The 12135-nt window shown below is 42.4% G+C and overlaps 1 protein-coding gene across 1 annotated transcript; it reads left to right on the top strand.

Annotated features, from left to right (window-relative positions):
• The first annotated feature begins 10957 nt into the window (after nt 1-10957).
• On the top strand, nt 10958-12045 carry LRRC3C (leucine rich repeat containing 3C). Its single transcript, XM_070767461.1, has one exon. It carries the CDS (start codon nt 11036-11038, stop codon nt 11816-11818), a length of 783 nt encoding a protein of 260 aa, XP_070623562.1. The 5' UTR covers nt 10958-11035; the 3' UTR covers nt 11819-12045.
• Nucleotides 12046-12135: the final 90 nt, after the last annotated feature.

Raw genomic sequence — 12135 nt, 5'->3', positions numbered from 1 at the left:
AACCGTGACTTCTCACTCCCTCCGCAGCGATTTCTCCTGAGCTGCCCAAATTCTGACCGAGGGGACCCGGTAGTGTCCGTCTCCCGCAGGCATTCGCACAGCGAGTCCAACCTTGACACGCGTGGCGGTGATCAACTGGCAAATTTCCCGCGTCTTGCCCGGGCGTGATGGGGCTCCTTGCGGAGGGCTGGGGTCACCGATTTCGCGTTCCGGGAGGCTCCAAAGCCTGCGGATTCAAGGGATAACAAAAAAAGAGAAGGCGAGAGGTGGGGGGGGGGGGGAGGGAAGGAAGGGAGAAAAGCCGCAATGCCTGTTGCTTGGACGGGGAGCGTGGCGGATTCTGAAGACGCCCCTTCCACCCATTCGCCTTGTTTCTTCGCCCCTTGGGCTGCAGGTCTCCGGAGGACCGAGAAAACCAGTGGCTGGAGGCAAAAGGCGGCAGCAGGTGAGTCCCATCTTTCCTCCGCCCCGCGCGTGTGGAACAGACGAATGAGGCGAGCAAAAGGGGCTCTCCGAGGGCCCGCGCTCCCGAAAGCCAGAGACAGTTTCAGAAAGGCGGCGGAGGCGCTAGGCTGCAGTATGAACCGGCTGCTGCAACTTTCCCGCATCCGTGAAAGTTGCATCTGAGGACAAACTCTTCCCTCCCCCCTCCATTCCCTCAGCCCCCACATAGACAACCGTGAACCTGAACCGGTATTTACTCAGAAGCAAGCCAGCCTCGCTTACTTCCGAGGAAAATCGCAGTGACCGGGGCTGCACATCTCAGACCGCTGGGAATCCTGCAGAGGAGCCATCGCGGGGCAACGGAGTCACGCCGCAATCCGAGGCAGCTCTGGCTACTCAGACGGAACCTCCCCCGTGGGCCTTGTGGCTGGTGCAGGCAGCCCAGGATCGCATCCTCCGCGATCTTTGGAAAGGAGTGGGAAGCTCCGAGGGGGAGGGCTGTCGAAGGGCCACGGTGCCTGAATTTTCCGGAGGGGGCGGGAAGGGGGTGTGTGATTTTTCGACCCTACTTCAGGACCCAGGTAAAGGGCCGCCAGCTGCGGAACGGAATCCTGAGCCTGATCCAAGCAGGCTTCATGTTTCCGCCTTTCGTTCCGCTCCCTGTGCTTTCCTTATCTGAACTTCTAGGAACGACGTAGCTTATTGTGCTATTGTCAACTAAAGCTGGGGAATCTCCTTACACTGAGCTAGCGGCGAGTGTGTGCGCGTGTGCCCCGCGCGGTTTCTATTGGGGAGAGAGCTGCTCTGGTGCCCCCTTGTGGCTACCTTTCATATAAAATTATTTTATTTTATAAATAAAAGACTGGCTTTTTAACCTTTAATTTGAGGAAGAGCGGGCAAGGGAAGGAAATCAAGGTTTCGACCGTGAGAAAGCTGATTTTCACCTTCATTCGCACTTGGTCTGATGGAAATCATTGTAGCAACATGATTTAAGTTAGTGTTTTTTCACAGGGGGGTAAGAGTTTTCAATCACCCTCTGTTGTTTGATATAGCTTTTCCACATTCTGGCAAGTTGTGCTTATATTTAAAAAGAAGCTAGAGGTACTGCTTTGTGAGTTATTTCATAGTAGCATACTAGAGAGCGGCCAGTTTGTAGCCGTTCCTCCTAGCTCTTCATCAAAGTATCAGGAACATGTGCATGAATATATAGACACACACAGAGAGAGATTTACACACAGAGAAAGAGAGTCTTACACACATACAGACACAAACACACACACACCAATCCTGTAAAATAAATAGACTAAATGGAATAGCAAGAATAAAGTACTGAAATGCCACACCATTTTTAAAAAATGAAACGTAACATGTTTTTCTTTCCTTCGAATTTGATTCTCAGCGTAGCCTTCTCTAATGACTTTTCCCTTCCCAGACATGTGGAGCCACATCTCCCATCATCCACATTCTGAAAACCATAAGGCTGGAGGTAGAGGTGATAGCCCCATGCGCGATGCAAGGTTGAAGAGAAATGATGCATTTGTAAATCACATGGTGCAAACCTCATTCAAATTTTTTCCCCATTCATGTGTGCAGGACTTTCTCCCTACATAGGCATATACATTACAGCATTAGCTTGCTGCCCCAGAAAATGTACTCATACATCTATCCCTGTTTGTAGAAGTACTCATAATGTACATCTTGGAGATGTATGTACAGATGTATGTATTCATACATCTTGCATGACATACTCATGTACATACAGATGTACTCATACATCTATCCTGTTTAAGAGCAATATTATACTAGGTGGTGTTTTTTTAAAAAGAAAAATACCTCCTTATTTTATTGCAGAGGAGTTCCTTTCTGCAGATTAGGACCAACAAGAAAAAAAGACATCAGAACAGCCACAGCATCAAAAAAGGAAGGAAGGAAAAAAGGAGGAAAAGGAAAAAAGGAAAGAAAAATAAAAAAAATAAAAGGGTGTGTGTAAGAGATGGTTTTGTTCTGCTAAACCAAAATCTGCAATTCGATACCTTCTGGAGTTAGGCTTTAAAAAATTATTAGCAAAAGAAATTGGCAGAGATGTGCCTGCTGCAGTCTGGAAATGTCACAGGACAAACACTCCAGGAGATACGGATGCTTTTTATATTGGTTCCAATGGAGCTGTGAACAATGTCTATTTCATGTAAAAATAGCATCCTTGCACTGGGTCACCTCTTCCTGACAACACTCGCAGAAATAAAGGGGTCTTGCGTATTGTGTACATTAAGCAAAGCTCATGTCCCTGCTCAGGGGCTTATTAAACAGCCGGTTCAAGACAGTAAGAATTTAGGGAAATTCAAAACGTTCAGTGCAGCCTATCTAAAACATTTTAATTGCCTCTCTTGTTCAAAAAGCTCCCAAGGCAATTTGCAACATTCATAAAGATACCAAGGCTGGCACCGGGTAGTACAAATGAAGTAATTAGGTTTCAATGCTTCGCATCAACCTCCTCCTCCTTCGCATCCTGTTGGGACTACAGCTCCCACAATCCCAACCAGCACAGCCATGTTGGCTGGGGGATTCTAGGATTGCGGTGATATAACATCTAGTAGGCACTTGATTGAAAACAATGAGATTTATTTCTGAATGGAGTTGCCTTTGCTGTCATTGCTTTGTCAAAACATTAATTCAGGTGCATCTTACATGGAATCCTAGAAAAAGCTTGCAGGAGACAAGGTTTGACAGGGAAAGAACATTAATGTAGCAGACAAAAGTTTTCTTGCGGAAGAATTACACATAAATCCCAACTTTATAAACGCTTGCCTGTCAGACCTACTACAGGTTTGGAAGAAGAAGGGCCTCATATTTGAGCAGGTTCACATGAGAAAAAACGGTCCTATAAACATCAGGATCCTGGTAATCTCATACGATTTAGACTGACTTGCAGTTGAAATGATTTGGCATTCCAATGTTCACTCTACCTTGTGCCCATAATTTTCAGACTTCTGATTTGGTGTCTTCAAAATGTTAGGGGGCACTCATCATTCCTAGAGGCCCAGGCATGGAGGGCCAATCTCTTGAGTGTATAATGCAGAGGATATTCCAGAGGGTAAATTCTGATATGTCTCAGTACACAGATAATTATCTCCATCATTCCTTCTCCCTATTTTCCATCATTCCTTCTCCCTATTCAGCAGAATTCTGAAAGAAAGGAAAGAAGCAACAAAATTGCTCCTTCCATAAACCTAGCTTGCACAATTTCCCCATGATGAAAAACCAGGAACTACTACTACTATTACCTACTGGGAGTGCCTACTGCCTTTAGTAGGTGTAAGGTACGGGCATCTTCCTCTGTGTCTCCAAGAAGAGAGTGGAGTGAGGCAAGGTATCATCAACACTGTTACCTATAATAGATGGCAGAGGTGTTACTGGGGACACATCACATGATGGCATCAAGTAGGGCATCAATAGCTATTTGGACAGTTCTGCCCTTTTTACCTACTGCTCTTCCATTTTCATACGTAGTGCTCTGCCTTCGCAGTTTTGTGTTGCTCAAATAGGATGCTTGCTAGATTTGTATATGTTCTGACTCTACTGCTGCTGTCTTCAGGGATTCTGGGCTCCCGCCTTCTCAGTGATGACCTTCCTCCTTTGGGACAGCTTACCCCTGCATATCTGGACCACCCCCTCCTACCTGTAAAAACATGGCTCTTCAGGAAGGCATTTGGAGATGAGTAAGATCACGCTACCCCCAATATGATGGGACATTGGATTATAATTGTACTAGTTGCATTTTGCTTTTAATCTTATTCTTTTGATACGGAAAGCCACTCAGGAAATGCAGCTGCACACCATTTGTTACAATAAACATTATAAATAAATCTAGTTAAAAGTTTAGAACTAAATTATTAGAGGGTGTACACATTTAATAGTGGCTTCAAAGAGATAATATCAGCTGCCGAGAGACAAAAGCAACAGTCACTTATGTTTGTCTTAAATCCCAAAAAAATAAACCTATTTTACTTGAATGTCTATTCACCTGATTACAAAAATGTAAATTAAAATTTAAAATCTGGCAGCTGCACCGTTACTTATTTGTTGCTCACCTTTGAATAAGTACATAGAAGCAATTTGCTGATTTTCTGCCTTCCCAAAGTTTGTGGCACACCAAGGCTCTGAAAAGGTTAAAAATTGAACCAAATTCAGACCTGACCTGTCTCGTTTAAGTAGTATTACCTGATTGTTTGGAAGACATTTTGACTCATCACCGCTGATCACAAAAAGGCTACCAAATACAAGCTGCAAAAATTCAGATGATCCCAAAAGGGCAGCCAAGGGGTTATGTGGTAACCTCTTGGTCATCAGGCATTTAGTAGCTCAAATCTTGTAAGCTTAGTTACTGGAGGTTGTTCTACTGTTCCTATTTATGCCAACCAAAAGCAAAGGGCCAGGCTAACACACTCTATTATGGTTGAAATGTTGCTTTGAAAAGAAAAATTATTTTAATAAAGATTTTTTTTGTTTGGCTAATCAAAATGAGTAAAGTCACAGAAGTGTTTCTTAACCTGAGCAATTTTCAGGTGTGTGGACTTCAACTCCCAGAATTCTCCAGGCAGTGTGCTGACTTGGAAACTCTGGGAGGTGGAATGGACACATGCGAAGATTGCTGAAGTTGAGAAACACTGATCCACAGAATACTCCCCATTTCTCCTTTGACACCGGCAGCCACTTTAGCTCTCAAGCCCAGCCCCTGTGCTCTTTTCTTGATAACAAGGCTGTGCCTCCACTTACTTCCTTACTCTGTCAATAGCTTTAGTTCCTCTACTTCCTGAATTACATCAGAGCTTTGCTGTAAATGGCTGCCCTGACCGGCTAAGGTCCCTTTAGCTACTGCCTTGAAAACAAGGAAGTACAATATACAATATGTGTGAAAGCCGTAATTTCCTAGACCTAAAGCCCCTTAATACACATTAATTTCAAAGGGGCTTGCTCCAAGCCTCCTTAGTAACCAGAGTGGTTAATTGGCCAATCTATTGTAGGCAGGGATTTCCTCATCACTCTGGGTGCTTTTAAGCACAGCAATCCATCATTTATAAGGACTAAAATTGAATCTCTTTCATCATTTAATGGGATTGCCTTTTTGGCAAAAAATGAAAGGGAGGAAAGACCCAAACAACTTTGCTTGGCTCCTTTGGTGGAATTCTAGACTCTTAGCCTTTTATAGTTCTGCTGCAAGAGCTCTCCCTCTCTGGCTTCGTGGATTGGGCACAGATCCATCGAGTACATCTGGGGAAGCCACTGATTGCAGAGTATTCATTTAAAAAGTACAGTACGTGCCATAACATTTTGCTTCCTGACTGTTGCACACACCTTCTTTCCTTCCTCTTTCGGAAGAAAAGTTACAAATATTCTCAGCGTTCTTAAAGGCGAAAATATAAAAATATGCAAGCAGAAGCTAATAATCAATAAAGTGCATTGAGAGGGAGTTTTAGCCCCTGGTTCCTGATTACAAAGATAATATGCAGCATTAACCGTTAAGTCTAATTTATCAGGTTTGAGTGTAATGTATTATAGGAAAACAAAAACAGGCGGTCCTCAACTTGTAATAGTTCAATTTACAAAGCCTCCCAAAAAATGAGTTATACAGTGATACCTCATCTTACAAACGCCTCGTCATATAAACTTTTCGAGATACAAACTCAGGGTTTAAGATTTTTTTGCCTCTTCTTAAAAACTATTTTCACCTTACAAACCCACCGCCGCCACTGGGATGCCCCACCTCCAGACTTCTGTTGCCTGCGAAGCACCCATTTTTGTGCTGCTGGGATTTCCCTGAGGCTCCCCTCCATGGGAAACCCCACCTCCAGACTTCCGTTGCCAGCGAAACACTCGTTTTTGCGATGCTGGGATTCCCCTGGTGGGATTCCCCTGCAGCATCGCAAAAACACAGAAGTCCGGAGGTGGGATTTCCCATGGAGGGGAGCCTCAGGGGAATCCCAGCAGCGCAAAAACGGGCGCTTCAGCTGGCTAAAGGGGTGAATTTTGGGCTTGCACGCATTAATTGCTTTTCCATTGATTCTTATAGGAAACATTGTTTCGTCTGACAAACTTTTCACCTTAAGAACCAATTGGTCCCGGAACCAATTAAGTTTGTAAGACAAGGTATCACTGTGGTTGTTTTTCATGCTTATGACCACTGTAGCACCTCCGTATTAATGTGATCAACCTTTAGATGCTTGGCAACTGATTGATATTTATGGTGGTTACAGTGTCCAGGGTTACGTGATCTGTTTTTGTGACCTTCTGACCAGCAAAGTCAAAGGGGAAACCAAATTCATTTAACAACCGTGTTATTAATTTAAGAACTGAAGTGATTCACTTAACAAATGTGGCAGAAAAGTAATATGGGCAAAACTCACTTAACAAATCAGCAACAAAATTTGGGCTCAATTGTCATAAATCAAGGACTGCCTGTATCATAGTTGCTAAATTATACTTTCATACAAGTTTTCCCCATTAAATTTTCCCTTTTCAAGGCTAAAACCTATGGCAATTTAGGATGAAGTTGGATCAGTAGATATTACTTTCCACGCCTTTTTTAAAAATAGTGGGAGGAAACAACTTCTGAGATGGATATGGTGATTCTTTTTTGTTTATTATACTTATTATTTTATTTACTTGCTAATTGTAAAAAAAAATCTGAATGATGCTGACATGACAGATATTTCAATCTGATTTACAGTAGGGAAATTATTTTGGACACATTAGTGAGTGACTCATATTCAGAACTGGAAAGGCAAATGCCTGCCTCTGTTGGTTCTGCTGTACTGTCTTATCTGTAGGCAATTTAACATACTGTATTTTTCAAAGACGCACTGGAGTATAAGACACACCTAGATTTTAGAGGTGAAAGCAATGAAAAATATATTCTAAACCAAATGGCGTAGTAATATATTGTTTAATAACATACCAGTGTAGCAGAATACTTTTTACAAACATGTATACTTTTTACAAACTTTAAACTTGACAGCTTCAAGACTGGTGGATTTCAACTCCCAGAATTCCTGTTCCAGTCATGCTAACTCAAGAATGGGAGTTGAAGTCCACAAGTCTTGAACTTGCCAGCTGTAAAACTAGTGGACTTCAATTGCCAGAATTCCTCCTCCAGTCATGCTAGATGGGGTAATTAGAAGGGGAAAAAAGCCCAATTTTTGCAAAAAATGTGCCGTTTTCCATCTCTCCCCCCCTGCAAAAATTGGGTGGGCAAAGGATCTTGGAAGCTTGCAGGGAATATCTGGGTGCTGGGGGATGGCAAAAACATCCCCATTTTCCCAGACCCTTTTTCCACCCCATTTTTGTGAAAAAATAAATTACTTTTTTTTTTTCAAACGTGGGGCCATTTTTGCCATCTCCCAAGCACCCAGGGGTTCTCTGCAGGCTTTCCAGACTCTCTGTCCAAAAATGGGGTGTGGGGGCAGGACTTTGGGACAGCAAAAATGGATGCATTCAGTGTATAAGATGCACTGACATTTCCACTCTCTTTTAGAGGAGGGTGCATCTTATACTCTGAAAATATATGGCATAGGTGCAATCACTTGGAGAGTTTGCAAGCCATTCATATGGTAATGACACACACCCAGTTATTTTTCTCTTTCCCACTGAAATCCAATAAAGTTGTTCCAATGTCTGAACCGATACCTGGTGTTTAAAATAGCTCGAAAGAGAGTGAACACATTAAAGCTTAATCCACAAGACAAGAGAGATGCTCTTGGAACTTGATAGGCAGTGACATTTCTGTCCAAGACAAAGGTTGAAACTGCTCCGTGGGTATATTTCACAAACAGCTGATTTGATGCCAATAGAACTAGGTCTACCTCTCAGCAGATTTCTATTTCCTGCTAATGGTTATCTTCCCAACCTCAAACTCACCTGATTGTTTTTTTCCCCCCTTTTAGAATTTATTTTGGAATTTACAAAATATTGTATGGATCATCAAAACTTTTCAAGTCTATGTGTGCCTGTCTTACAGGGTTTTCCCCCCCTTCAAACTACAGTCTTTTCCGACCAGCAGTGGGTTGCTCCCAGTTTAGCCTGGTTCTGCGAACTGGTAGTGGTGGTGGGAGGCATGTGCAGAAGCATTGTGCACACACATGAGTTTGCATGCAAACATTGTGTGCACACATGAGTTTGCACGCAAGCCAGTAGCAACGGGTTTTACAACTCACTACTAGTTCAGACAGAGTGGGATTGTGTTCCTTGGAGGGCAGGAGCTTTATTCCTTATTTCTTCGTTTAAAATATGTTGGAATAGGACAAGGAAAATATTCAGAAGCAATGGTCCAATCTTTATTTTCTTATATAACATATCATCTGTAAGCTCCCAAAATAAAGGACGTGCCTTTTCAACAGATCTTTCAATTTTAAATATAAAGCCTACTCCAGAAATGGGGCTTATAGAAAATCTTCCTCGCCAGGCTCCTGTGCAACTGATTTTTTTAAAAAAATATTTTTTAATTAAATAGAGGTTAATTGGGAATCTGACATATTGCAAAGCAAAGTGGCAGATTCCAACCTCATTCTATTTCCAAGAATGGGTTTTTTTAGAAAATAAAAGTGGTAAGTAACTGCCACCTACTCAGGAAAAAAAAAAGATGGGGCCAATTTGTAGTGATAAACATTTTGTAGGACCAGATATGATGGTGGAAAATATAACCTTCCGTTTCGTAACTGATGTGATCCGTCATGGGAACCATTCTGTGAAGTGTACCCATGACAGACCTTTGGAAAAAATCTGATCACAAAATGCTCTCAGAATTCCGAGTTAGTTTTTCTCCAACTTGTTAAAAGTCTTCTGTTTCCTTTCAGAATGACACTTAGGAGTCTGCCCAGAGGGATGCTGATAACAGTCCCTCGTACCCAGTTAGAGAGTAGAATGGATAACTGAAGCTTCCCAACAAAATATGTTCTGGATATTATAGAGAAAATCTCTACAGTGAATGTGAAATACTTTACATCCTGGTCGTTACCGTAATGGATTTATGTTGTAGCTACATTGTGCTAATCTTTGGCTGTTCTAACAGGCTGCCTGCACTATGCTTTCTTCAAGCCAGCTAATTCTCCTGTCAAAAAACAATTGAGATCCCTGTAGCCTGAACAAAGAGTTGATGGCTGATTCACATAATGTTCTCAATTCCTGGTCTAGTCACCTGAGCTGATGTAGGTTTCACCTGCAACCAGGACAGGGTTTATCCATCTGCTAGGTGGTGGAATTCAATACTCCGGTGTGGCATTTAGGAGTTGGTAATCTTGCCGGAAACTTGCTTTTCACATTATGGCATTGTGAATAGAATTATAGCCTTGCCTCTATCTATCTGTGTATCTATCATCTACCTCCCTCACTTCCTCCCTCTATCATCTCCCATCTTTTGAACAGGAATTGGCATCCATTGTGTTCTTTCCTTTGTTATTCCCCACAACAACAATCCTGTGAGGTAGGTTGGGCTGAGAGAAAGTGATGGGTCCAAAAATCATCCAGTGAACCACAATGGGCAAAATATGGAAGGAGGCCCTCTTAATATGTATATGGGATTCTCAAGTTATTATTATTTCTTCGATTTTTTATGCCGCCCTTCTCCTAAGACTCAGGGTGGGTTACAACATGTTAGCAATAGCACTTTTTTAACAGAGCCAGTATATTGCCCCCACAATCTGGGTCCTCATTTTACCCACCTCAGAAGGATGGAAGTCTGAGTCAACCTTGAGCCGATGATGAGATTTGAACCGCTGACCAAGTTAAGTTGGAAAGTGTTCATTGGGTATATTTTTTAAAAAAATAGCTAATATCTGGGAGCATTTTGCTGGAGAAGTGTAACAGACAGATGAATTTATTTATTATTTATTTATTAATTGGATCTGCATGCCAATTAATAAATAAATAATAAATAAATTGTCTGCAAATTAACCTAAGTACACGGAGGTGGCTCCCATGTACCTAGAGATATATTTTAATCATCTTACTAACTGTGTGCACATTAAACTAAGTCATCTTATTCAATGAATGGGACAGTGCTCTTTACTATCTTGGTCCTGTCCCACAAGACCTTAGTCCCATCAAGGTCCTAAGCTTGCCTAAAACTCCATGTGTCTCTCAAAGTAGGCACAGCCACTCCACTCTCCCTGGTTAGCAGAATTTAGAATGTGAACCCATATTTGAAATTGTAGTTAATAGAAAATGGTTTCACATAACAAGTTCAATTTTGGGTAAACCTTGATCACAGCTCCAACTACCCCAATTAATTATGGAAGGTGACTTAGTCTTTATGTGAATGTAATGAGATTCATTCCGGTTGATGGGATACACTCTCGCACTTCAGTTTTGTCCAATGTGAATCAATTCTGCGTTAATTATAGAAAATATACCTAGACCACGTACCTTTTGTTTGGATAGTGGAAATTCTAAAGTGTTGGTTCATGCCTAGCTTTCCCCCGCCTGTTCTGTCTTCCACAGATAGCACTCCCTAAGTCACAATCTCCAAGACTTCCTAAGAAACAGAGAAAGCACTGGAAGGAACAGATGACAGAGTGGATACACAGTCACCTGGTGCCCCAATATGCCTTTTCTGGACTGGTTCCTCTACCACTCAGTTGCCATGTGGTTGCTCCTCCAGAGTTTTGTTTTGATGGCCTTTTGTTTCCACTCAGCCACCACGTTTCCCAAGGGGTGTTACCCCTCCACCGAAGATGGCTTCAAAACCTTTCGCTGCAGTAAAGCTCAACTTACAGTTATCCCAAAAGATATACCCAATGATACCAACAAGTTATACTTGGATTTTAACCAGATTTCCTTCCTTCCCAATGACGCCTTCCAACATTTGCCACTCCTAGTAGAACTAGACTTGTCCCACAATGTCATAAGTCGCATAGAAGTTGGAGCCTTTAGGGGCTTGTCAGAGAACCTGCATTCACTGGACTTGTCTTCTAACAAGCTGGTGTCGATCAACAGAGATGTCTTCAGTGCACTAAAAGCCAAAGTCAACTTATCCAACAATCCTTGGCTCTGCGACTGCACACTCCAACAGCTCGTTGAAAGAGTAGAGCTGGTTGCTGGTACCTCTGATGGGATTGCGTGCGATGCCTCTGCGCGGAAGGAGCACATTGGCAAGCCTTTTCTGCAGTTGATTGGAGACATAGATTTCTGCAACATCTATAAAAAGACCACAGACATCGCCATGCTGGTCACCATGTTCGGCTGGTTCGCCATGGTGATCTCATATTTAATCTACTATGTCCGGCAGAATCAAGAGGATGCCCGACGACACTTAGAGTATCTCAAGTCCTTGCCCAGCAAGCAGAAGAAGTCAGAAGAGTCATCTACAATTAGCACTGTAGTGTGACCAAAATTAATAATCCTTTCACCCTCACAAACCCCCAGGAAATTATTGTCCATTGGAGTAGATAGGTTTTACATCTACTTCCGGTGGATCGTGTCTGCTAGATGCTTGAATGCACAATGGCTGAAAAGACTGTTATTAAACAAAGAATGAAATTTTTAAAAGACTCAAGGAGGTAAGGCCTTGCTTATATAAAAGGCCTCTCTTACTTTCATTCCTGAGCAATGAAAAAAAACCCACAAGTAATCATAAATCATAGCCATGGTTGAATTCACTGGCACAATTCAATGTATGGAATAGTGCCATGTTATGTATCAGTT

The sequence above is a fragment of the Erythrolamprus reginae genome, chromosome Z (genome assembly GCF_031021105.1).
Source record: "Erythrolamprus reginae isolate rEryReg1 chromosome Z, rEryReg1.hap1, whole genome shotgun sequence".
Lineage (NCBI taxonomy): Eukaryota > Metazoa > Chordata > Lepidosauria > Squamata > Dipsadidae > Erythrolamprus > Erythrolamprus reginae.
This window is presented reverse-complemented; position numbering and strand designations above follow the sequence as displayed.

What these genes read in the sequence shown, in the direction of transcription:
- LRRC3C (XM_070767461.1), top strand. Translation starts at nt 11,036, where the DNA reads ATGCCTTTTCTGGACTGGTTCCTCTACCACTCAGTTGCCATGTGGTTG.